The sequence below is a fragment of the Melospiza georgiana genome, chromosome 1, assembly GCF_028018845.1.
Source record: "Melospiza georgiana isolate bMelGeo1 chromosome 1, bMelGeo1.pri, whole genome shotgun sequence".
Classification (NCBI taxonomy): Eukaryota; Metazoa; Chordata; class Aves; order Passeriformes; family Passerellidae; genus Melospiza; species Melospiza georgiana.
This window is the reverse complement of record NC_080430.1, coordinates 16,617,504-16,645,278: the sequence shown is the minus strand read 5'-3', so window position 1 is coordinate 16,645,278 and position 27,775 is coordinate 16,617,504. Positions and strand designations below refer to the sequence as shown.

At 36.0% G+C, this 27,775-nt stretch overlaps 1 protein-coding gene across 1 annotated transcript in view; it reads right to left on the bottom strand.

Annotated features, from left to right (window-relative positions):
• Positions 1–27,775, bottom strand: part of MPP7 (MAGUK p55 scaffold protein 7) — a 146,844-nt gene that overhangs the window by 21,584 nt on the left and 97,485 nt on the right. The window contains exons 7-12 of the mRNA XM_058023683.1: positions 23,868–23,999; positions 15,655–15,736; positions 14,445–14,530; positions 12,579–12,653; positions 11,783–11,979; positions 11,196–11,260 (exon numbers count right to left, since the gene is read on the bottom strand). Coding sequence (XP_057879666.1) covers positions 11,196–11,260; positions 11,783–11,979; positions 12,579–12,653; positions 14,445–14,530; positions 15,655–15,736; positions 23,868–23,999 — 637 coding nt within the window. The remainder of the gene's footprint in view (positions 1–11,195; positions 11,261–11,782; positions 11,980–12,578; positions 12,654–14,444; positions 14,531–15,654; positions 15,737–23,867; positions 24,000–27,775) is intronic.

The window sequence follows — 27,775 nt, the reverse complement described above, 5'->3', positions numbered from 1 at the left end:
TTAGTTGATTACTTAACAAAGGTAAGAAGTGCATTTTCAGCATGATCAGATACTCACAAGTTCCACAAGCACAGAATGGAATTATACCACACTGAGGTTTTCTAAACAGGTCAGAGTTCTTTCAATTATATACTTTTCTGCACCTGATGTAGTTTATATAGCACATTTAAAACAACTCCAATTTACAGTATTGGTCTATGATGTTTCAGTGAGCCCACTGGCTTGGAAATACTAAAGTACTTTGACAAGTTTCTCCCCACTTCTCTTGTAGTAGGAGGATGAAAGTCTTGGGAAAAGGGCTGGTTGCCACAAAATCTGCTCCAGCCAGCCTTCAGCTGGCAGGAATTCTGGACAGTTTCAACTAAAATATTTTTACACAGGTTTCAAAATGGCACAAATTAAAAAGTTGAAACATATCATGGAACATTCACCTTTTTTAAATGTTACTTTTGTTCGAAATTTGGAATCTTGAAAATGAAGCCAAAGGACTCTTGCCCCTCCTCTTCCCCGTTCCCCGCAATGATACATTGAGCTCAGACCAGCTTTAAAGCTAAATTTAAGCTACTGAGTTATTATGACTGATATTTTGTAATGTGGAAAAAGAATTGGTGCCTGCAAATTTGCTCTGTATTCTTACTGAATCCTCCAAAATGGTTAGATAGACATGTACAAAGAAAAAACGCGTAGACAAAACTTGAAAAAACCTTGAGAGTGTCTTTAAATAATTTTTCATGATACACTAACCTTTTTGCTTCATTAAACACATAGTTTGCTTCATGTACTTTAAAAATTTTGACTTAAAGATCAAACCAGTATTTTATTAGCATATGTTTAACCAGGTAAAGGCATACTCTATATAAACCCTTTATGTCAAATCCAATGAGCCATGTTTAAAACCTTAATATTCATGCATTTGTCATGCAGAGTAAGGACATTTGTATGCAGATTACCCCCAAAAGCAAAGTGGACACAGTAGCTCCAGGGAAAAGAAGCTGAAAGAAAGGAACAAAATTGTCTTTTGTAACCAATTGCTCACCTAGATAGGATCCACTGTTGTGACCAGCACATTCAGCATCTTCTGGACGAAGGGTAAAAGCATACAGAATAAGAGCCAAGAAATAAAGCAGAAAAGTTAGAAGCCCAGCAAAAAATACAGAAGAAATTATTTTTAAAATGACAACTGTACAAAGCACAGCATTAAAAAGTCTTCAGTAAGCCATTTTCTTAAAAACATAAAACAATCTTTATTGTTTTATATTTTAGCTGGAGATATTCTTGGATTTTGCAGCATGCACACTGATCTTTTTACCTTTTCAAGCAAAAGTTGTGATGACAACAAACATTCTAAAAAAATTCTAACACTGTATTATTCATGTTTTATCAGTTAATAGAAAATATGCCACTTAAAAGAAAGCAAAATTATTTGATGTAAATCAAGCTTTTTTGTAAACTATACATTATCAAACTTTAGCTTTATGTTTTGGCTCACTGGATTAGACAGAAAGGTTTTTGATCAAAAACACATCTCTCATTTAATATAAAATAGCTATAATGTATATTTTTACATGCCAGAGGCCCTTTGATCAAAAATATGAGCTACAATTTCTAATGCTTTTATAAACAAAAGTTTCTTAAGTTAAAAAAAAAAAAAACCAAAACAAAACAACAAACCAAACAAAAAACCACAAGAGATCAGCTGCTATTACTTTAACATATGCTGCAAACATAACAGTAACCAGCAACAGTCAGAGGGAAACTCAAAAGGAAAACAGTAAGGATGACACCACACAGATGAACCTTCTACCATCCCAGAGAAATAGTCTGTCAGTATTAGTTAGAAGCTCAGGACCTCTCATGGCCATGTAATCAACTCAGAACCATCTCTCTCCATCCCAGCCCACCCAAGTGCTGCCAGTATTATTCTATCATACTGCTTTTCTATACATATCTTGCAGAAGTTCAAGAGAGAGAGAAAGCAGTTTAAAACAACAGTTCCAATTACTGATCATTCAATGAAGCAACTAGGAATATTCTGGTATTTTTATCTACTTTAAAACACAATTCAATGTATTTGGTGGCAATATAAAAACATCACATGTATAACATCTAGAAACACTGGACTATATTCAATTTAATTCTAAACACATGTTCTCTAAATAAAATTATTGGGCTATTCAGGGAAACTTTTATACATGTACCTTCAATTTCCTCTGAGAAGCACAAAGGAGAAATAGGAAAGGAAATCATTAAATGGAGTGAAAACATAACTTAAGAAAGAAAAGTTAAATCGAAGAAGAAAAATGCACCTACCACACTCAACCGCTTCCTCATCTTAGAACAGCCAAAAAGACAAAGTATTATTGTTTAATACTTCATAAATAGGAAAAACTTCAGGTATGTAAGCTACTCTCAAATTCTCTTGACAGCACCTATTATATTGAGGCATATACCAACATACCAGTAGTGAGTTTAAGTACAGTCGGAAAAGGATGTAAAAAATTGAAGGCATTGAAATACTATGTGCACTTTAAATTCCCGTATGTGATTCTTCCACTATTCATTTGGTAGAAATGACCTTACCCTGCTGTCATGGAAGATCTGTTTGGTATTAAATGCAAAGTTTGTTAGTTCCAATTTATCAGTCTTAACCTAGAATTTCTAAGAATCACTACCAGGAACATATCTCAGTATTTTTCTGCACTTACAGTAAGAGCTGGGATGGCCCTTTGTGATGGATTTTGAAAAGGTTTTTTGGCTGTGGCTTTTTTTCCTATTTTTGTTTTTGAATGCTTACAATTGCAGCTGAAAACAAGCTGAAAGATTCACATACCCTTGTTTTCTTTGACATTATCCTAATATAATAGATATACATAAGACTTTCTCCTTACCTATAGTATATCAATAAATTTGTGCTGCCTTGATAGTAGAGAACATACATTTTTGTAATCATCTTTGGGGTTATACAGAAAAGCAAGATAAATACAATGAATTTTTGTTTACAAAGATATTATATACTAAGGTTAAGATTTATAGAAAGATTTAGCAATCTACCTCTCATTCAAATTTCCTTTAGAATGTGGATAAACGGGGCTAAAATGTAACTGTTTCAAAGACTTTCTATGGAACATGTATTTTCTCTGTGAAAAATTATTCAAGAGCTATTTTACAATCTTTTATGCATAACTAATGTACAAAACAAAGGCTAGGTCAAAATTGTCCAGCATATATGACCACATGGAAGAGCTTTTCATTTCATGTCATGAAATGGACATAAGAGTCTCTCGTGCCACAGGAAAAATACTGTTTTGAACAATCATTTCTTGGTACCATTTTTCTTGAGGACTTACATTTTAAAATATTACTTTGGAAGACCTTTCTGAATCTTTAAATGAAGTTTATTTCTATGGTCAAGGTGACCATATGGTTTAAGTTGCTGGGAAGTCCTCTAAGGTGAACACTCCTTGGTTGACCCCATCTGGTGCCTTAAAAGAGTGTAGACAGTTTTGTGAGTTGAAGGTGAAAGCATTGGATGCATTTTTCTCTCTTGAGCTTAAAAGCTCCCAATTCTTGACAAATGGCCTAAAGCTGTATCTAGAATGGCAGGCTGGCTTCCAGGTACTAACTGTCATCTCCTTCTCTGTGATGTATGACAAATTTTTCTGTATTTCTATGACTTTTAATAGACTGCAGTGTATCTCCTGAAAACAAGTCACTAATGCTCAACACCAATTCACAGAAATAGATCTTAAAAGTTTCTTGAATTGAACAAAGTTTTCTGACTTAACTAATGAGTGTGCATTTTAAAACACTGTTTGCTATTTTAACACTGGCAGCAGTTAAGCCCTCATTTATGAACATGAAAACCCAGACCAGGAGCAAAGGAGGTCGGTATGCCCACAGGGACAGAGGTGTGTACTCGCTCAACCCTGACCACTGCAGACCTCTCAGGAGTCCTGCAGGTGTGGTACATGGTGGAGTTACAGCATCAGGGCTGAGAACACTGAAAGGAATCCAGGCTTCTGGGCTACCCTGCCAGTGAAGGGAACATGCTTATCCATAAATGAAAGACATTAGGATTCCCAGGTGAGCCAGCTGAACCCAGAAAGCACAAGCCAAAACATCTACAAGTGAGGTTTAATGCTGATAAAGGCATCTGGACTTCCTGTGTTTTGTTAAAAATCTTCCTTCTTAATACTGCTCTTAACTTTCTTGGGCTACTCTTAAGGTTGAAAATAACATTCTGTAATGAAAAGATCTTGGAAATCACTGGGTTTTCATAGCCTAATGCAGCTATAAACAGTCATCATCATGTGGCTCCCAGTCTGAACTTGACAAGGACCTTTAGCAGCACTATTCCTGTCCCTAGTAAAGTCAGAGGTTACTTGCCAGGGAACTTTGTATTGTGATTTACTACTAAATACAGCTCTGTGCATCTGAAGCAGCTGTATGCATGAACCAAGTGTGTGCCCAAAGTTCCAGAGTTTTGAGACATGAAAAACTGGGGCCAATACAGTTTCACTAAATGGAAGTGGGCTGAGAAAGGAAAGATCTTCAGCTGGAAGGGACAAGTTAAAGACTAAAATAGGTCAAAGCCTAAAGAGGAGAAAATCTGATGGGAAGCAGGAAAACAAAAGCAATGAGAAAATGAGTAAAAATCCCAAACCATAAGGCAACATGGAACAAATAAAACACTGAGAAAAGAAGAAATACAATCAATTAAATGTATTGTGGTAAGAAAGGAGAGGAAGTTCCAAAGAAAATAGTCGTGAAACAGGTTTATGAAATGACAACAAAGCTGTAACAAGACAAATGGGAAAAAAGAAATAGGAAACACAAGCACAAGGAAGCTTAGGTGGTTTTATTCATTTTAGAAAGATTTCAGCATAGCCAATAATGCTAAGCTATAACAATGAAAACCAGTATCATATACACTGCATTTTTGTATGTATTTTAACTGAAATGTAATCAAAATTTGGTTTTTGGGGGCCTCGCCTAAATTATACTACTTAGGAAGCTCAAAACCAGGGCCACTTCCAGGAACATTCTTAACTCTTTGGAACAGCCCAGCATCAGATTAAGATTTTTTGCTTTTGTTGACTTTCTTAAAAATATTTCCACCAAGCAATTTTACTTAAATGTTTCTCAGTCTAAAATTTGATCCAGCAGCTCTGTTCTAGTTTCTTATCACAAACAAGTTGCATTATGCCTTAAGCTATACTTTACTTTAGCAAGCAAGAAATTGTGATGTACAACAGTCAGCATTACAGTGAATATATTAAACACTCTTGATTTTTTAGTGATGAATAGCCCCACATAGTAATCAACATTTCTACTGTTTTGCAGTAGAGTTTTGTAGATTGAATGATAAATTATGTTCATTCAATAGGAAATTTAAGATGATCAAATTTAATTCTCTTATAAAACAATCAGATAACAGTATCTCTATGAAGATAATTTGGAAAATGAAGAAGGATAGTCTTGCAGTGAAGGACAGATCCATTTCCAGTTCTGTCTCATGTGAACTTGACTGAAATGTCATCCAGCTTCAGGTTTTCTTAATTTCTCTGTGGTAGCAGGAAGTTAAGATTTGTAAGGACAGGAGACTTCTGAACAAAAATGCTAACGTGCTAATTTAACTCTGTAGGTCTGGTTTATTTTTTGTTTGTACTTGTAACTACCTGCAGGTGGGCAATCAAGTTTCAAATATGAACACAGAAAAATACTGAGAAGAAAGGCAGAGTTAAGACTGTGCAGCAATTATAACAAGCACAAAGAATCCTACTATACATTTATCCTAAATGTTCGGTCTTCAAATACAAGTAGTACAAAGCATTTATTCTTTTAGCCTGTTTAAATTTTTTTGTTGGCAGAACACAATCTTCAATTCAAGACACTCAACTGTGGGTAAACTGGGTTACATCTTGTGTGAATGAACACCATTTGGCTGCAGTTAAGTCTTTCCTCTTGTTCACACAATGGCAATCACATCTCATAAATCAAAACTGAAAGTAAAATGGGTTTTAAGCCTTAGAAAAACTATATGATGATGGCTTTATCACAGTAAGTATTTACATTTTACATACACAGAACAAATGTATTTTTATGGAAAAGACATCTCTGAATAACTCTGTCATATATGCTACATACATATATTAAACTGTACACACAGGATATGGGTATACACATATACATATGAACAGGGCACAAGTTGACAGAGCTCACAGGCCACACTAGTATAAAATATAAAGTTACCAGTAATTTTCATCAGAGACAACACATACATAATGTAAGAATAAACACAGTAACCACTGTGAAAGCAAAATTATGTTGAAGGAGTATAATTTCTTGCCTGATTATTGCAGTTTATAACAACTGCAGAATAGTAAGTTATTTGGTTGTTATTCAAAGAATCTTTTTCCTCAATGAAACAAGTTATCACTTTTGCATACAAATTAAAGTAAGTTACACATGCAAGAATGACCAAACCTGTTGGCAATATCTATTGCAGTCAGAGCATGAGTACTCTTTGTATGGAAGTTAACAGAGTGGGAGCTTTTAAACAAATACTTGTTCCCTGTACAAAGTCTCATGTCACTCCAATTTAGCCAGCATGCAGCAACAGGAGAACTCACAGAGGCAGCTCTGGCTGACAAGCTGTCCAAGCTAAGATGATCACCTAAAGCCAGGAATGCTGTTAGGTATTACTGAGGAATATCAGGTGAGTAGGTTTCTGTGGAGCTGCTGTTCAGCAGCGGCTCACAAGCTCAGACACACAAAAGCCAATTGCATGTAGGCAGACACATCTACAGAACCTCCCTCTGTATCCCAGAGAGTTCCCTCACACTCACTCAGGTATGTGGCTCATTCACCATCCCAGCACATGCCAGGTTAGTCCCACTCACACAATCTCATGCAACTCTGTTCCTTTACTTTCATTCCATTTTCCTACTTTTTTCCTATGCTGCTTGTTCTTACAATTTTTTCCCCAGTATCATTTCCCCACAGTATTAATGTACAAGACTGCTTTTTGCTGAAAAGTCATTGCTGTTAAGTATGGAAAAAATGATGAAAATACTTCAGTGGTTTGTTATTCCTCCATCACTTCTGCACTAACCCTAAGCCTGGGAATTACATATCAATCTTATCAGCAGGTCAGAACACCTAACAGCCACTTATCTCATGCATCAAATATTACTGTTGAACTTACTGAGGTTTTTCTACCAACAACAGCAAAACAAATCAGCTCAGAGCTCTTGTCAGTAATTTTTGCATTCACTGTTTTAAAGACTTTTACAGTAGTATTTTATTTAAACAGAATCAACAGGCAACTGAACCATTGCACAAATAGTGACTACAGCAATGCTCCTGCATAATACTGTTAATTGCATCAATCTAAGAATTTCAAAGCCCATTCTCTGTGGGGTTTTTCTTAATGGGGTTTATGGGCAGCTTTTGTCCATGTGTTCCTTCACTGCCCTTGTTGCAACACTTTCCTTTTCTTCACCCTCAATACAAAATTTTACTTCCTCTCTTTTCCCTTTATATTTTTATTCCTACTTATTCTATATCTTCCTCTTGTCAGTGCAGGCTCCACCTACATTGTCATTTTCCTTCAACTTCAGTCCCAGATACCATCAAAATGTGCATCTTCTCCATTTGCACGTAAGAAAGTGTGATTTCAATATGGAGTGTACACTGTTCTGCCCTATCCTCCAGTGTATACACGACATGAGAAATCCTTTTCACTTTAAGGGGTACAATGTGAGAATGATTCTGTTTCATCTTTCAAGAAATGAGGTAAATGCTGGGAAAGGCAGGTGTCTTTACACACAGACACAATGGAACAGTTCACTTGGCTAATACAGTGAAAATAAGAATTGGTATTTCCATTAAAAACCAATCCTTTTAATAACTTAGAACTAGATTGGCTTTGTTTATTTCAGTGCAAATAATTCTTGCAGAAAATGTTTTGTAGAAAGTATTTTTCACTCTTGCCTCAATATGGGTATGCATATGACCATCTCCAAAAAAGCCCACTTTTATTTTGCTTCCAAATGTATGATACACAAATACGTGCAAAGATTGGCAACTACATGCATTGTTATGCTGAAAAGTGTGAAAAATTCAAAATAGGAAACAGAAAGAAGGCTTCCCAGAAGTAATCCAACCTATCTTCTTTCCAGTTTTAAAACAACTTAATTATCAAAGCAAAAACAGTTGTTGAATGTTTCAGAGAGCTCTCTGTATAGATAAATATAAAAGTCCTTTCCAGTTCCAGGACTGACTTGAGAAGAAAGAAAAAAAAGAAGTTATAGGACACTTCTTGCATATTATACGATTTTAACTGATTTTTAGATTAATTTTCAAGTACAAGGACACTACCACCCTGGAATCACACCTAAGAAACCAGAGCTGACTGACACTTTTTGGGCATTCAAGAAATCAGAGTATTTTTCCTCAATTCTCCCTATTAAAAACAAAGGCATGTATCATGGTTTTTCCTCATTACAAAACATGGGATTTATGGAATGAGTTGACTGAACAGAGCAGACCAACAACCATGGCTACATACCAAGTGCCAAGAAAGCTTCCTAGTGCAACTCTCAATCCTGTCAGGAAAGGGGCTTCTCTCAGCAGCTCTCCTGGAGTCAACAAGTTTTCATCTTATTTGGAAGCCATAATAATATCAACTGGCAAATGACCCTTTTTTCCTCCAAACTGCTAAGAAAATTCAGGTCACATGACTGGACAGGAACCACTGCACCACTGCAACAGCAACCAGCCTCTCAATATACAGCAAGTTCAGGATGACCTACAGAACATGTCTCCCCACATAATTACCCTTCCAAGCATTGGAAAACCCTTTATTAGGATGAAGGATTAAAAAAAAAACCCCGAAGAAATCAAGCATTATCAATTTCCCACCTTCATGTGTGGGCTAAAAAGAAAAAAGAAAAAAAAATTTAACCCAGCAGTTCTTTCCAATTTTCTGTTCTCTATGTCACCTTCCCTACATGTTTCTGGTGCTGTCAGAATGCTGTTTGTTCAACTGAGCAATGCATGATTTTCCAGCATCTCCCAGTTTTGGCAAGATGATTGCTGTGCACAAATACAGACACGGCCTCCATACCTCACAGCTTCACTGCTATGCTTGGTAACACAAAAAAAGCTAATAAACTTTAGAAAGATCACAAAGGTGCAGAGTTTCCCAGCAGAATCTTCTTGAAAATTCAAGCAAGTAGGTTTTCCTGAGAGCAATATGAGCAACATTCTAGGCACAATGTTTTTTTCTACTGTTAAATTCTGATTTTTAAAATGTCTTCTCTACAAAGAATCTGAATTCCCTCCCAACACTAAAAACATGTTTAGTCTTTGAACAAAGGGATAAGTCTACTCAGAGAAGCATTTTCCCTATTCCCATGAAAATCTGGCAGATATTGCAGCAGATTGTCTTAAGAAAAATGAAGAGAGAGAATGACAAACCTACATTACTCTGCAGTCTTTCCTCCTTTAAGAGGCACCACCTGCCTGGTATTTAGCTGAGACTTGCTTTGTTCAATGAAATTCCAAGAGAGAACAGTAATAGGCATACTGCTTGACCCTCATGCTCTGTCATATTTTAAAGGTAAAGGGAGGAAGGCAGGAACTCTTCTCCCTGTTCAAGCTATTTAAGGCAGTCAGTGGAAAAAGCAGAGACAACAGTAGGCATTGTACTCTGGGTCTTCTTTGGGTTGTAATTTTGGCAATTCCCAATCAAGTTCAGGCTGCCTATTTGGATGGGTGAGATGCATCTTGTAAAACCTTTCACTTGAAGGTCACTAGAAAGATGCAGTCCATTATAAAAGGGTTCATGCAGTGTTGCTGCAGCAGCTGATTTACCTCTTCAAAAGCACCAGTGCCACCTTACTGGAAGGCTCTTGTTGAGTGTATTATCCAGATTCAAGAACAGTGGGCAGAGAGAAATAGCTATACCCTGGGATCAGACACATTTCCAAAACTGGGGTAGAGCAACTTGACCTAGAACCTAGAAAAACAACAGATTTACTACAAGCTGGAGAAGCTCCTCTTGTTTCTAAGATCTATGTAAATAGAAAAGCTACAGTGCAATTGTAATGTCTGTTACTGCAATTACAGGGCTAGTCAAGGGCTTTGGAGTTAACAATAGCATTAGGGCACACAATCAAACAGCGAAATTGAATGAAAGATAGAAAATATAGATTATCAGAAAAATGACTGTTATTGTCAAGCTTCAGAACACAACAACCATAGCAAGAAGTTAGGACAATTGCAACAGAAACCTTGGTGAGGAGTTTTAAAGTTAAAAGCATTTAGTTTGGAATTTAGCGTGCCAGCCACTATCTGCCATAGTATCCACATTTTTTCTTTCATTGTTGGATAATGAAAGGTGGCTGGAAATATTAGACCACTTTCTGAACACTTCTAGTTGAACTCACAGTCATGTTTGTATTTAAAATTTAGATCCTGCTGTAGCATGATAGTTTCTTACATTGCTCACTTTCTTATGAGCCTGTACAACTGAAAGAAATAACAGGTCAAGTAAAATATGCAATAATACTTAAAACAGATGTTGATGTAAATTCCAGTGAAGAAAAATATTTGTTTCAATGTATGTGCTTTCTTAGACGTTATTTTTCCTATATTGTGCAATTACCATATTTAAAAACAGATACTATTAAGGATGAGTTTGTTTAAAAAGCAGAAAGAAGTGATTCTGTGAATGAGTATCAATGAACAGAATGTTCTGACTTTTAAAAAATTCTACTACTTCATGGGACACTAAAAATTATCAGCTATATGGGGGAGAGAGGGGGAGACTATCAGACTTCCATCTTACTCTATAAATGTCACTGTGTTGATGCAGTCCAAATTATATAAACTATTGAGCCAATTCTGTACTGTTTCAACAGGAAAAGAATACTCTTCAACCTTTGAAATATTACATATCAAAATATTAATTGGGTTCAGTACTTCAAAAACAAAGTCAGAGGTCCGAGAACGTTTCTAGCTTCTTTTAAAGCTTTTAATGACGTTATTTATATTTATTTTCCTACTGATGCAATGGGATCAAGAGGCTGTTCTGCCTGGGAGAAATGCATCCTATAGGTGAAACAAACTGCTATTTTATAAGGTTAGAGATGTGGAGTGTTATTTCTATTCCAGGTTAACAGACTTACATGATTTTCTGTTGGAAATTTTCAGTGGCTGAACCTGCACTTCTGGTCTTCTTAATGCAAATCTCCTATAAAATGGGAGGTGGTGGGGAAAAGACACAAGCTCCTCAGTTTTCACTGCAAATTTGGGATTAATAAACACTTAATATCATAAGACTATTGCAAAATATACAGAAGATTTTGTAAGAAATTAACTTAAAACAATGCAATCTATTCACAATCTAAAAAAGTTAAATCTTCCCTGAATTTTTTGTAAGCTCTCCAAAACCTGCTGCAGTTCTTATTCGTGCATAGTACATCAGTGTGAATGCAGATACTGATGTGCTAATTTCCATATGTTTTTTCTTTCAGTCTGGATCAGTGTAATCCTATCAGTTTTTGTCATTATTAATTCTAGCCAGAGAAATAAGGAAGTCCAGAGTATGTCAGCAACTTGTTTCCAAGTTAGTTGTCCTGCTGCAAATGCACATTCATTGTACCCTTGTAATCTATGAGCACTACACATGCCAACTATGCTAACTTAACAACTCACCAATAAGTCTCTTCTCTTACTGCAAAAAATAATGGAATTATGCTTCTCAGCAGCTCACCTCTCCTGGAAATGCTTTGAAGGGATCAAGCCTGCTCTGGGATTGGCATCACCTTCATGTTTGGCTTGCCACCAGGTTGCATCATCCTGGCTCATGATCTGAAGGATATCTCCTTTTCTGAAAGCAAGTCCAGCTTCTTTACAAGGAATTGCTTTATCTTCATTAGGATCATAGTCAAATAAGGCTCTGATAAACATCTGGAACAAACAGTGTTTGATCTTTAGAATCAAATATTAAATACAATCCAAAGGTATCTTCCTCTTCTGTTTCTACTGTTCAAAACCACTGAACTAAATAATGTAGATATTTACTGCTGCAAAACATCCTTATGGATGTCTAGCATTGGAAGTTCATATGGGAATGTTCAACTCATTGCTTCTGCAACTGCAGACTCAGTGGAGCAAAGGCTCAGTGACTCAAGGCAAGCAGGACCTGGCAGGTGCACAGTGTGCCCATATGAGGAACAGAGGAGAAGACACTGTTGAACCAAGATGCCATCAAGTGTCTGCTAACTATGAACGATGGAAGGAGTACTTGGAACCAAGCCAGTCCTTGCAGAAGGTGGAAGATTACCTGTACACTATACAGCTGAGAGTTCAGGCTCAAGAACCATGTTACAGCCACTCATAAATTCTGTGTATTGAAGTGTACAGTGTGCTGTCATGTGCAGTACTGTCACATTACAGAAGTTGAGTCCAAAGGTATAAATCACTTTATTGGTTCATTCATCCAAACAAAAAATGCATATCCTCAGCATAACAGTTACTGCCATGCCTTCTGAAATAGTCTTGCTTACCTTGCCTTCCTTCACTGGCATTTCTTCCTTCACACTGGGTATAATTTTAAATGTAATGGCTCCTTGAGATTGAGCCTGGTGAATAATTGAAAAGAAAATGCACTCAGAATTAAACTGGTATTTCAAAGAAATCTTAGAAGATAAAGAAATTCAAATTAATTTAAAAGAATATAATGAGTCTATCCTCTCCCAAGCATGATCTCTGGAGTCTGACAGTTTCACTTTCCCAAACTTTGCATAACAAAACTTAAAATACTTGGGTTTATTTGCTTCTTGGGGGGAGGGGAAGGGGGGGGGGGGGCAGATGGACTGTTAACAACTGTGACCTGCATGGTTCAGAGGTCCCATTTCTGTACTGAAGGTAGGAGAAAATGCTACAGCTTAAATGTATGCATATTAGAAGCAACTGCTGGACTCCTGGCACAGTTTGGACATCCCTGGAAAAATCAAACTAACATTTCATTTTTCAGAAAAAAAATTATAGAAAAATTCAAACAGGCTTGTGCCATATTTATCATACAGAGCTATTAGGGGTGGGATTTATTCGCTTGGCAACTTTAAGAAAGTAGAAAAGCAAAACATATTTGAATAGACGACGTGTACTCAATGGAAAAAAAGCCCTGTGCTATAAATCTTAAAACAAGTTAGCCATCAGCAACCACCTCATCCATTCATCTTTCCCTATATCCCACTTAAAGTGTGTCTGGCTGCATTTTACTTATTAACCACAGTATATTCCCACTGCCTCAGTGACATTTTGCTATTGAAGGAAGTGCTAATCAGTTGGAGGCTCTGCTACTATTGCATGCAGCCGACAAGTTTCATAAAACCAGCAGAGTGAGCAGGCAGCCAACGATTTCAGCAAAATGGAAACAGGCCTGTCCAGTACCAAGCGAGACATTCTCCCGCCGTGCGTCTGCGATCCGAGGCTCGCTGCTTGACAGGCTCACTGCACCCGCCGCAGGACTGGAATCAATAATTCTCTTACTTCTGAAACAAGCTCTAACCAGCTTTTGATGTTTATATGGTACCTCAAAAAGGTAAATGGGGAAATTGTTCACACCTTTTCTAGTGGTGTTTTGTTTCTAGACATTTTAAATTATTAATTTTTGAAGGAAACTATGGTTCTGTAGGGAACGTGAAACCATGAAGCAAGAATGAGTATCAGCAGGCTAGCACTTGAATGATCTTGGTTCCTGAACCAAAACTGTGAGACAGCTGCTCAATTCAGCAGGACAGCAAGGTATTTATGTGTATAGAAAACACTTCAGCATGAACAATGGAGCTATCATGACCCTCATCAATGTCTTTGATGTAAAAATATGAAATATTTCTGAAAAAGTCTAAATTACCTAATTTCCAATGGTGTTTCAATAATGAGAAATCAGGCTGGCTTTAGAGACTGTGCAGTTTACAAAAATGTAGACAGAATAATATATATGGCTATATACTGTAAATCAATGTCATATAAAATCTTATATGTTCTACAGTCTGTCTAGCACCTGTATTATTAATTAATTGTCACATGGAGTGACAATGATTATTAATGAGTTATTAGCGAATACATTTAAAATAGTTCAAATTCAACACATCATGGTGGGCCTTAAAAACTATAGATTATGAACTGAAGTCTGCAACATTCTGCAACATATTTATGGCAATATTACTGTCTTTAACTCTTCACAAGTAATCTATAATTGCATGGAAAATCACTCTATGAGAAATGACAGATTTTTAAATGATGGCACTGGAATAAAAGCCATTACAGTAGAATACATTTTTTTTCTAAGAAATACAGTAGAAATCATAAGTCTCATTACTTTTTCTTAACTCTCCTAAATTAATTTTAAAATGTTTGGTATTTACCAAAATATGTATTATTTCTTCAGGCTTTTTGTCATCTACGGGAATCCCATTGACTTCCCTCAGTTCATCACCAACATGAATAAGCCCTACAGAAGAAAAAGAAGAAGTTGTGAAACTGTAGCTATGTATTACAAAAAAACTGCCATTAACATTCAGTTTTTTTCTCCCTTGTTCATATACGTTAAGCTCCAATTTTCATACACTTTAAGCTCTAAAATAAAAACAGGAATATATGGTGAACATAATAGCTAACTGCCCTCTCAGACAAATTTGATAAGGTGGTTGGTTAACTCACCTCCATGTCTTCCTCCTAAAAATTAATACCACCTTCTCTACAACTTTTCCAGACTTTCATGCAGATGTCTGAAAAATATCTATGCCAATTCTTTTTCTACTCTGTTTCTACTCTACTACTTTCCTGCTGCTACAGGTACAAGTAATGCAAAGAGCACTAAGGCTGGGAATGCTAATTTGTGGCACAAATGTTTGCTAATCTTATCTATCTATCTATCTATCTATCTATCTATCTATCTATCTATCTATCTATCTATCTATCTATCTATTTTTATCTAGATTTACTCCATTACTGCATCTAAGGGTGAAACACAGCTGTCCTAAATTTTCTTCAGTGAAAAGAGACACCTTAATGCATGATTTGGGACTTCTTGCTTCAGTTTTTGCAGACACTGAGCATCCCAAACTAAACAAGGATGTGCTGTAATTTTGAGAACTACCAGCTGAAATGCCAAATGGATGTCCTAATATTTAATTATGTCAGCACCCCAAGTTCCCCCATCAGCAGGCTGGCATATGTCATCATGGAATGATTCCTGCAGCATCTGACACAGGGACAGGAGTAGGACTTTATGATCTTGGTGGGTCCCTTCTAACTCAGCATACTCTATGATTTATAAACAGATGTCATCAATTGGAAACAAGTCATCATATATATATATATATATATATATATATATATATATAAACCCCTCTGTATGCACTAACTCAAAGACTCAAAGATACCTTGCTGCAACTGCATTGGGAAAAAAAATCAACATACTTTCAGCAGTATTGAAATATCACTTTGGAAAACTGTTCAGAGCCTAAATATTTCTGTTTGTGATAGTGATGTATTTAATTTCTACAAAATATGCTATTTTATCTCATCTTGTTCTGAGCTTTTGAATGGCTAATGCCAACTGCGACACCTTACCACTTCTATCTGCAGCTCCTCCACGCATTATCCTGGCCACCACAATTGCACCAGTATTTTCATCCCTTTTAATAGTAGCTCCCTTGGGTAAAAAAAAAAAAAAAAAAGAAAAAAGAAAGTTATTTGGTTTACCTCAGCATAATTTTAATATACTACACTAAAAAACATTTGCTACATCAAACTGCAAAAAGCTGATGTATTAATATGTGATTAAACCAGAAATGATACTTGCTTATGAAAAGAATATACAAAATATGTTGCTCTATTTCTGTCCTCTTAAAATGGGTCTTCTTTTCAATCAGAAGTAACTCATGCATTCTGTGAATACATAGGTTTAAAGAAAAAAGGACAATGATGGAAAAAGTTTGCTTTTCAATTTAATGGCAACTGCAACGTAGCTTACTTGAGACTGCTACTAAAATTGAACTAAACTACTGCTTCAAATCGATAATTTCAAATTGATAAATTGTTGTTCCTACATTAAAATAGGCCATACTCAATACTACAGGTACAGAAGGTATATCATTGTTCATAATTGTTGCACTTTATGCTCAGAACTCACTGTGTAGCTTTTTCCTTTACAGTGTTATCAATAAACAAACACACATTTGAGAAGTATCCTGAATGTTTGGGCTCACCTCGAACACTCACAGGACAGAAATGCAGAGGAAGGGACATTTCCTGAGTTAATCATGCCTGTTTTCGTACATTACACACAGACAGCACAGGGCACTGAGGTGAAATGACAGTGTAGTTAAATTTCCAGTGAACAGCTGTCTGGATGAGAAAAATGCCTTTGTAACAAGAACTGCAAGGGTGCACTGCAAAGAGGCACAAGGTGATGGGGAAGCAGCAGGCAGCAGCAGTGCCAAGTGAGAAGGGACACGTGGCTGCAGAGCTGCTGCCTCAGGTGCAGTGCCAGTCCTTTCAGGCAGAACTGGGGGAGCCAGGGAGGAAATGCTGGCCCTGTTCTGAGAGACAGAACTACAATAGGGATTTTAACTAGGTAAGTCATACTGCATTATCAGCCCCAAAAAGGTTACTTGATCCAATATTTTTAAAAAACAACAGGGGAAAAAAACCTCATGCTTCGTCCATCAAGTTTTTAACTGCACATGGTTACTTTCTCATATTAATCTAATTAGTTACCTGAAATAGCTCTAACTTTGTTAATCAACAGAGATATTAAGGACTCTGTCAGGCAAGTCAACTCTCTGAAAATTTCCATATTTGCAATTAGTGAATGAACAGTATTACTTCACCTCTGAGTGCTAAGTGTATTCTGCCATCACTGGTTAACATTTCCTTCCATCAAAGAAGTGTTGTGCTTGGAGTAAGGTACATAAGTACTCTTTAAGGAAGTTCTTTGAATAATTTAAAAGCTTTTATAGCTACATTGCTGTATCTGTTTATTCTAAACATGTACATCATATTTATCACTACTTCAATTTTTAAGTGCTTCATGAACATAAAGCTGAAAATGGTACAAACAACAGAGTTGGGATTTTCCTACAGTTAGCAATTTCACTGACTGTAAATCAACTTGCTTCCCTCTATCTATAAGATGGAAATACAGCACAAGTCACAAAGACAAAAACTGGGAGACTAATTTATATTTTATCTGCAAGTTGCATTTATTGCAAATAGAATAAAATTAAAACAGTCACCATTCACTTCGGCTGAAACTTCAACAGCAGCCAGCACTCCAAAGCAAAACCGATGTGCTATGTTTGTGCATTTCATTTACATTCTAAATTTATTAGTATGAAATTCTATCTATAAGTAAACTAATTCTGCAATTTGCCAGCCTTATTCTTACGCATTGTTTATTATGCAATTATATCACCATGCACTTGTTTGCATTACAGTTTCAAATTAGTCTGAGAGTTTCAAAAAACCAGATTTAGCTGCAGCTAATCTCACTTAAATAACTCATTACTAGACTTCTGTGCAAAAAGAATTGCATACCATTAGGAAAATATTAAACAGCCTAAGCCCCCTAACTTATATCTCAATATTAAGTTCTGACCTTGCATCAACAGCTACTAATCTGAAGTTTTTAATACCTGGAATGTTTTACCTATTTTAAAGTAAAAAGTATTTTGCTGGGGTTCTTTTCTGAATATATCCATCAAAAAGAAAAAGAGCAGCATTAGGATGCTAGAGACAAATCTAAATATGGGACATTTCCACTACACTGTCCATACAAAATAGGCTCTCCTAATTAATCCAGGGAAAAGCCTTCATCAGAAAGGCTGTATGCCTTTTACCTAGAAGTAAACACCATGAAATGCCACCAAATTCAAAAGGCAAGCAAGGACTGGCAGGCCTCCCCTGTGATCACCCACTATCCCACTATCCCAGCCCCATGCTGATGTCTGCAAAGTGGTAGTTCACTTTGCCAGGCTTTTTGGACTGATAATAGAAAAAAACCTGTGTGCAATCAAAGACCACACTACTGACCCAGACAGCATCTGGAAGTAACAATAAGGCTCTTGTCCAAGTGGAACAGTCACTTCATGCTCTATGTGATTATCACTACTGGCACAAAACGAATTTTCCTAGCACAGATTAATCGATCTGAAAGATGGCCCCCACAAAGATAACAGGTAAAGTGGAATTTTCATACAAAGGACAAAAACAAGTTCAAAATGACAGGAAAATTATTTAACCCAAGTTAGCTCACTGTCAGTATCTCCTCTGTAGCAAACCCAAAGTGCATGGGCAGGTCCATGGAAAACACTACTTGAGTTTATGTATTTGTACCTTTAGTACACAATTTTAAAAGGAGGTTCTATAAATCCCACTTTCCTCCCAATTTAGAACTCTTAAATCATCAAATACAAGTGGATTTCTCTGTGAAAACCTGAAGAGCTGATTTTCTGAAAAAGCAGCTTCTCTTGTACTGCTGCCAGCCCTGCTTAAACTATGAGGTATATATAATCTGGCAAGAAATTCTCCTTATAAGATGTTCAGCTCCAGTACTTTCAGTTACATGTGCACTGCAGCTCCTCATTTAGGGCTTTAAAAATGGAAGAAGGTTAGACTGGACCTTGAAAGCTGGAAAATATTTTCGGTATTGTGAGCCAAAAGTGTAAGTTACCCTAAACGAGACATATACAGATGTAATAGCATAGCTCAGTTGAAAATACTTCTAAAGGGAAAAATAAGGAGTTTGGGAGCCATATGGTGATCAGACTGAGAAAATGCTTAAAGGTATACCATACAAAAATAATAAAAGCTCATTCAGCAAGGCTCTTCCACTGTTTTTTAGTTGCTTTTCCCCCCTTCCCCCCATTTTTAATGTAGTATCTCTCATGGGTAAGGACTGCTCAGGGCTTCACAGATGTGAGCTTTATTATTTCATCCATTTATCTGCTGGTTCCAGAATATAAACATTTTAAGTCTTTATTTTTTAAAGAAATAAAAACTAGCCTGTAAAATAAATTACTAATAAGAGAATTTGAAACATCAGTAATATTGTTGCATACCTCTCTGTTAAACAAAAGCACATGCAGATGATAAATGCAAATAAATATTCCAATAAGCCTTAGTTTAATTAATTCTCTATTGAAAGTACAAATACAAGTATCAGTTTCCTACCTTACAGTGAGTAGCTATTTAAAAGTTAACGTACACTTATATGTAGACTATACAGACTAAAGCTAACCCTACATCCAAATCCCACCAAAATCCCACCAAAAAACCAGCTAGGTTCACCCACTATTGTGAACTGAGCTACAGGGACTAAGAGTGTGAGGTGGATGAAAGCTGTTGCATCTGCATGGACAGAAGGCATAAATGACTTCTTTAAATCACCAAAATGAATTTCACCAAGTTCAGCTGTGGATATGAGGTACACAGTTAAATTAAGGTGTCCAGGCTACTTCTGTAGCTCTGGAGACTGAATCATCCTTTCATTAAGTCAAGAATTTTAAACAGATGGATGGCATGGGTCATTTTCAGGAGCTGCCTCTTCTTCTCTTGACTATAGACATGGCATGGCATAGAGATAAGTCATCAAATGACCAGATCTATGTGAAATGAATTTTTGTGACAAAGAAGCAACCATCTTAATGTGAAGAAGCATCCTATTAAGAGTACCAGCTGTAACAAACCTGGAGTACTAAATCTGGAAGCTGGCAGTAGTAGGAGGCCAGGTGCTGAACCCCTGGTAGTGTGGTTACTCATCTTGGATATCAGGAATGCTAACTAGGAACAGGGCTGTGGCTGAAAAAGCCCTGGAGAGGTAGGCAGAAGTAAAAACTCTCCAAGCTCTCTGATAAAAAGCCCAGTCATGGACAGGTGAATTCCGGATTGTCTCTGAAAAGAGATGTTTCTACCTCTCTTTATGTAAGGTTCAGAGATCTTCCAATTTCCTTTGTTAAAACAAAACATCATAATACAATTTCACCTCACTTGAGGGAGACACTGCTGGAATGGCATTTGCTAACAGAGCATTAAAAAGACCCCAAACCCAATATTGTGGAAGGATTAACAAAAAGTTTAAAACACTTCTCTCAAAAAACTGGGGGAAAGTTCAGCACTGACTTCTGAATTGATGAAATCTGGCAAACAGAAGGCCCTCCTACAAACCATGTGTTTCTCTCTCTTGAAATGATTACTCCTGGGAACTCAGGCTTCATCAATATATGATTAACCCCAGCTAAGAACTTTGGTGAGGTGCTTAACTCAGAGAAAAGCACGAACAGGAGCATGAGAGGAAACATGGTGCAGTTTTATATAAAAATGGTCACTAGGTATATTCCAAAGAAGTTAAGAGAGTGCCTAATTGCTTCACAGTGAGTACTGCTGAAAGTAATCCAAAGGAAATGCAATTCAGAATGTCTAGGGTTTGCAACTGATGTAAAGCTTGTGGCTTTGCAGGGAAACAATCTCTACTGCTTGGGTACAAATAGAATATGAGTCTGTGTCTCGAGTGGAAGAAAAGTTCAAAGAGCTCCATATCTTCAAGTCAAGAAATGAAAACAATCTCTATCCCAGTAAAAATCTTGTATAGTATCTCCAATCTCAAACTCAATTGCTTCTAAAAGCAGACTCCTGATACAATGTTGCAAGTGGAAGTCTGACTTTTTGACTGGAAAATGAATCCATTAACAGAACAAGCAGAGATTCTTTGATCTCTTCTAAGAATATCCAAGACTTCAGAGCAAGTTCTGAAGGAAAAGCCATTAAAAAATATGGAAATAAATAATAAATGAAATTATAATTAGTTTAATAAACATAGATCATGGTTATCTTCCTTTAGTAAAATAACTTTGGGAAGCATAAACACAGAAGATCTAATATTATAGTATAAGCCTGTCTTCAGTTATTCTGCCATGCTGTATTTCAGTAAGACCCATAAGGGGAAAAAAAATCTAGAGAAGACAAAGACAAAAATAATAGGTTTGTTATGTATTGTGCTGATGGTGTCATAGTAAGTCACTATAAATCTGACACAAAGAAATTAATGTTTGACATGAACATGAATGATGTTAAAGTGCATTATGGAAGAGGACTGTTCTCTATTCTTTGAATTCTTCTTGGAGAACAAGTAACAGGACTCCCCATAAGTTCTTCTCTAACAAAAATAAAACACCAAGATAGGCTCAGGATCTGGAAAGATCACAAATACAGTTTTCCTATACAGATAAAGTAAAACCTTAGAAATATTGGAGATTCCACATATCCAGTTATTCTGTTCTAGTGCTGGACTTCCCAACTAATGGACTACTGTTAATTCTTAGTCTAAACCTCCCAGGGCTGCACCTTGTGACCAGTGCCTTGTGTTTTAGATCTTTCACTGCTGAGGAATTTTACTTTATTGTCCTTGTGACAATAAAGTACTTGAATGCTTCAATTAGATTCTACCCTTTGCCTCTTCCTAATAAAAGGTCTACAACACATTCTATTGTAAGGCTGTTTTCACATTGGCAAATAAACAAAACTGTCTTAAACTAAAGAAATTAGTTTGTTCACATGTTTTATATTTTCCATGGCTGCTGTCATGTCTAGTAAAAGATCTAAAACCCCTTCTCTGTTACCTCTGTAATACAAGAGTTGTTAACACCAACAGTGTTGTTAACTTAAATTCACAAGTGTGGATTTAAGACAGTGTACAGGTTTTGGCTGGGATAGGGGTAATTTCCTTCATGGTAGCTCCTATGGTGCTTTGTTTAAATTTGTGATGAAAACAGTGTTGATAATACATGGATAATTTAACTATTGCTGAGCAGTGCTTGCACACTGTCAAGGCTTTTCTGCTCACCACCCCACAAGTGAGGAGAATGGGGATGCACAAGGAGCTGGGAGAGGACATAACTGGGACAGTCAACCCCACCTGAACAGAGGGACATCCTCCACCATGTGCTGTCATGCTCAGCAAGAAAACTGAGGGAAGAAAAAGGAAGAGGGCATGTGTGGAGTGATGGCTTTAGTTTTTCCAAGAAACAATTACAAGCGATGGAGCCTTGCTGTCCCAGGGATGGCTGAACATCTGCCTGCCCAGGGGAAGTGGTGAATGAATTCCATATTTCTCTTTCCTTGCACATGCAGCTTTCACTTTACCTCTTGAACTGTCTGTCTCAACCCACGAGCTTCCTCATGTTCATCCTTCCGATTCCCTCCCCCATCCCACTGGGACAATGAGTGAGTGGCTGTGTGGGGCTGAGCTGCTTAAACAGACACACAGGTATCTGGAAGAGCTCAGTGTCCCACCGAAACGAGGAGGCAAGACTGGAATTTGAGGAACAGTCCAAGGATAACCTTTGGCTTAAGCAAGTGGTTTCTTTAGGAGAGCTTAAAATCTAAAAGGCCAATATACAGTGTATATATTTCACAAAGTTTTCAGAAAATATCTGAGTTATGTTTTACAAGTTACTATTATCCAATCCATTTTGAAATACTATTAACTTACGGTGTTGAACTCCTAAGTCTTAGTAAAAAATCATGTTTGCAATATGAAACTATGTAAGTTAAGATTTTATTAAGCTTTTCTGACAAATCAAAAAAAAAAAGGTGTTACAATTAACACTAAAAATAGGCTCCTCAATTAGACTTCATTTCATACTGTTCATACTGTATGTTCAAATCCCCACATACCTCTCAGAAGGAATAATATTTCTGATACTAAATCCTAAAGCAAACTTGTTTTATTTCCCAAATAATGTCTTTGATAAAAAAATACAAAAAGCTTAAAGCTGTTATTCAAATATTTGAGGAAAAAATATTTAGTACGTTCAAACAAAGAACTTTCCATATGGTCAAACTTCTAATTATGCCCATGAGCACCTACAGTCAGTCAATAAGAAAACTCATTTCTTGTTTATTGAAGAGTGTGATCCATCAAGAATTAGAGTGATAGTAAGATATCTACTGTGGGACAAAATACCCCTGTATGTCTAACAGAAGCAGCACTCTCCCACTGCTGTCTCAAGTACAGAATGACGACCTTCTCAAAGTAAGTTTGCAGGTATTTCTCCAGGATTGCTGTCCATTAAAACAAATATTCAGTATAACATAAAACAAACCTCTTACTGGTTTGCAGGATAAAAAGAACATAGTTAAATTTTATACAAGATGACTCCCACTCTACAGCAAATAAAAAGAACCAAATCAGTAAAGCATTTTAATATTCTTGTAATACAACCTAGGTTTAGTCCTTTCATTTTTCCAGATATCCCCATGAAGATATTAACTTTCTAGTATTCATAATGCAAAGTAAAACAACAGACATTTTAAATTTGCCCAGATTTCAATTCAAGTATTTTAAAATATGTTTTCATGCTTTCTTTTCAGTGTATTGAAAGGTCATGTTTTTTTACATGAATGCTAACAGGCACAGTTCACAACACAGGTCAAGATTTCTTTGGGGATTCATTCTCTGTCTCACATTTTAAGCTAAGTTCATTATTTGAATTCAAGATAAAAGACAAATATATATTTGATCTAAATGCCCAGACTGGCCCACATATATAATGCTTAAACACCATGATGATCACTCATTGATGATGATTATTCACTTCATATGCTTTACTAATAAAGACTGTGAATGGCAGTCACAAGTGTATTACTTTATGTTATGAATAATCATGTGTAATGTCTGTCTATCCATGTTTCAAGTTAATATCCCCCACTCACATTCATAATCTGAGCACCTCCCACCCTGCATGCAAACACAAAACCCCAAACCAAAAGACAGAGTTACCTACCAATGGTTCCCGGTTTTTGACAAGCCTAATTATTTTAACTGAATCTTCTTCTTCATCAATATCATCAGGCATGGGGGGCAAGACAGGATCATAGTTCTTCTGAGCAACAGTATCATGTACAGACAGCAAAGCCTGGAAACATTATTGATCAGTATATTATTATTTGGCATCTGAAAAGTTTAGGGAAGGGAAAGCAGAGGATATTATTCATACCCCGAATTTACTACTGCAAGTAGATTGAATATAATTATTATATACAATTTTACTTCATTTCAAACTGATGAAACAACTCCATAAAGAATATGTTTCTATATATAGAATGTATGCAACTAGTAAATTGTGGGTGGAGAACTGTGTCTTCATACACGCAAAAAAACACCATGTGCTTTGCATGCTAGCTTGAAATTAAAACTATGAACAGGACAAAACCTTAGTAAGTAAATTTTTGCAATAAGTAAAAACTTTATTTGATACAGTAGACAGTCCTATGAAACAAACAAAATAAGCACTTTCCAAGATTTCTGTTCAAGCACAAGATGTATAACATGAAGCTGTTGCCCAACCATTCTCTTCATAGGAGCTCTGAAAGCTTACCTCCTTACTGGATTCCTTTCATCAACAGCAGCCTCAAATTGTCTTAGGAATTTTTAATTTATTATGGAATTCATAAGTGAGACTGAGGAACATACTACTGAAGCAATTTGGTTTATGTAGGTGCTTATCAACCCCATGTTGGCTGTCTTTCTTGCTTCTTTTCCTTCTCTATTGCTTCTCCAGTTCATGCATAACTTTTACTTTTCAAAGAAAAGCCTAACAAAGACTGACAAAAGGTTCCATCTTAAAAATAAAATAATTTATGAATTTTCCTTTCAGGAAATAAGAATCCCGAAAGGCAAAGGAAATGAGAAAGCTCATTCTCCTAAGGCTCAAAAAAAAAAATCTCAGCAATAACACAAAATATACAGTTTTTTCTAGATACAGAACTCCTGACACTCTTTTCTACTTCAAAAAGTCTTCATTATTTGTAATACCTTGTACATTGGTGAAAAATGGTTAAGTAATACTTTAGCTTTTGTAGTGAAAACTGCACATTGTACCACAAATAACAGCAACAGCCAGATGTATAATCCTATCTACTGCTTTGTTGCTTCTGTTTTCAAGTAGTTTTCTCTCAATATGTGACTATTTAACAGCCTTTCTTATTAAAGGACAGAAAATGGTGACATTTCTCTGATGCCAGTTTCCTTCCTACTTAGTCATTGGTGGCCAGTATTCGACTGAGTACACAAATGACCAGAAACTCTTACGTTCTCAAGGATAGTACAACTGTTTTTAAAAAACATGACACTTCCATTATACTGTTTCAGGGTTTTTCTTTTCCTAAATGGAGGAAACTTCTAACAACAAAAAGTAATTTCCAGAAAATGCTACAAGCTACCACGTCAAAAGCTGAGGACAAAGAGAGCATATGGTAATCTTCAAATTCTGAAGTGTAAATTTAAACTTAGGGCTTCAACAAAACAAACACACAGGAAAATCATGCCTGCTTCATGATAAATTACTATTGCTTTACTAATCTTTATGCACATTGTGCGATTTCATTAAAACACTTCAACACACTAATTATTTCTGGTTTTCTTCCCAATACACAGTTATGAATTTATACTACTTACCGTCAGAAATTACCATCTCCCTCCAATGAATGACCAGTTTTACTTTAGATCTGAGCTAAAAACCTCAGGCTAGCAATTATGGATCCTCCTGGAAATGTTTATTGTGATGCATTACATATGTAAAAGCCATGCAATCACATGCAGCCCTCTAAGATGTATGTGAAATATCAAAGATACACTAAAACAAAAGTAGTGTTTGCTTTTACTTCAGGCTACTTAAAGTTAAGACTCCTTAAACTAGTCTTCTGCAATTACATTTTCCACATAAAGCTAGGGCACATTCATGGACTGGTTCAATTTAATGAGGTTCTATACTCCAGTTTAAAAACAATCAGGCAGATAGAGAAAACAGATGAAAATAATATAAAATACCATTTCCAGAGTAAAAGGTAGACACTTAAAACAAGTTCAAAAAAACCTACCCTTGACAATGAAACTTGCAAAACCAATTCTGTCCACTTCTACACTGAATTATGCCACTAGTGTTATTAAGACACTTCCCTGCTCTGACTGCCAGATCAGGATCCTGGACACTGCATACAGAACAACGATGCATCCCAATCAGTGCCTGGTATTTATGATGCTTTTCTTTACTTCAACTTCACAACAACTAGAACTTATCTACCTATTCCTTTCTTCTCCCAAAAAACATATTAAACTACAATGTATTACAGTTAGCCATGTAATATCTTTTCCTCAAACTCCAGCACTACTTTATCTCAGTGCAAAGATACATATTTCAGATAAGAGCAGGAATGAGAGCAGAAACAATGTGTCTTTTCTCAGTCAAGCTTTCAGAAGAGCTTCTGTAATCACAAACTTGTTTATGATGTACACTGAACATGCTAAGAATTCTTGCCTTGTCTTCTATTGCTCTTCTTTTCACACACTACTCTCTGTCCACTGTAGTGCTCTGAAACAGTCAGAGCAACTAAAGAGTCAGAATAGTCAGTCAGTTGCTCTGAAATATCAGCACAGACTTTGGGCAATAGCTAATTTGCAAAGAAAACTTAAAAAGCCATTTTGATTTCACTTAAAGGGTCCAACTACAGGTGATCGGTCTGTCCTCAAGAGTACTTCTGTATGTTTTGAACACAAGAATAAGCTGCTGTATGCACAGATCTTCAGCAGAATCTCTGCACTATTCAATTAATGTAGTATAAAAAATGATGTATCAGACTAGATGTATACAGAGAATATTAGGGATTTACTTAAAAATAAACAAATTGCAAGTGCCAAGAAACAAAATTTGGATCATAAGATGAACAAGAGTTACCCAGAATAATTGTGCAGCAAATGCACAATGTAAAGATAGAAATGTTCTCTTTTTTTATATAAGAAGTGAAGAGCTAATTCATGTCCATGATCATAATTTTTTAACTCTCACAGGAAACTGCAAGAAGTGCATACAAATTCGGAGTTTTTAAAATGCTTTTGTTTTGTTTTCAAATACACAACTCTTCAGAACTATGAACACAGAATCTGAGATTTGGGTCATGTATATTTAAGCACCTCTGGAGAAAAAGATTTTATTTCAGCTCAAAGTTCTATGCTTATGATTCACTAATGTAAACATGGTCCATATTTAGAACTTGAAAGAAGGTATGATTCAAACTCCTGCACTACCTAAACATAAATATTGATGTTCAGCTAAATTCTTAGACATGATCTAGCTGGAAATGAATACTTTCATCGGACCTCTGAAATGTCTAATAACTAGTGCTATATTTTTCATATTAAAACTATCACTGATCATTTCACAGTTTATAAATTGAAATTTTACACTATCAACTTACATGAAGAAAACCTGACACTGGAAACGTTGTAAGTTCTTTTTCTTAAACAGTTCTGAAACTCTAAATGTTTATTTAAATTGAGAATGTTATTAATGAAAACAGTTCTACACTTTGAAAAATGTGTATCACTTAACTAGACTAATTACATTTTTGCTCTTATAAAACAATGACAAATTTCATATTATTTTTTGCTTCTTTTTATATTTTGAGATCTGCAGGAGTAAAAATACACCAGTAGCTCCTCATTCATGAACACAGCTCCTTATGTTTTTTAATCCTCATTATTAAAATAAACTCTCCATCTAAGCTTTATTTTTCATAGATGCTTTCTGTTCAGTAGTCTAGAAAAGCATTTTAGAAAACGGTGAGTTAAAGAAGTGAAACAGAATGGATGAAGAAACAGAACCAGCCTCTTAATAGTAGTTGGAAAAAGTAATTA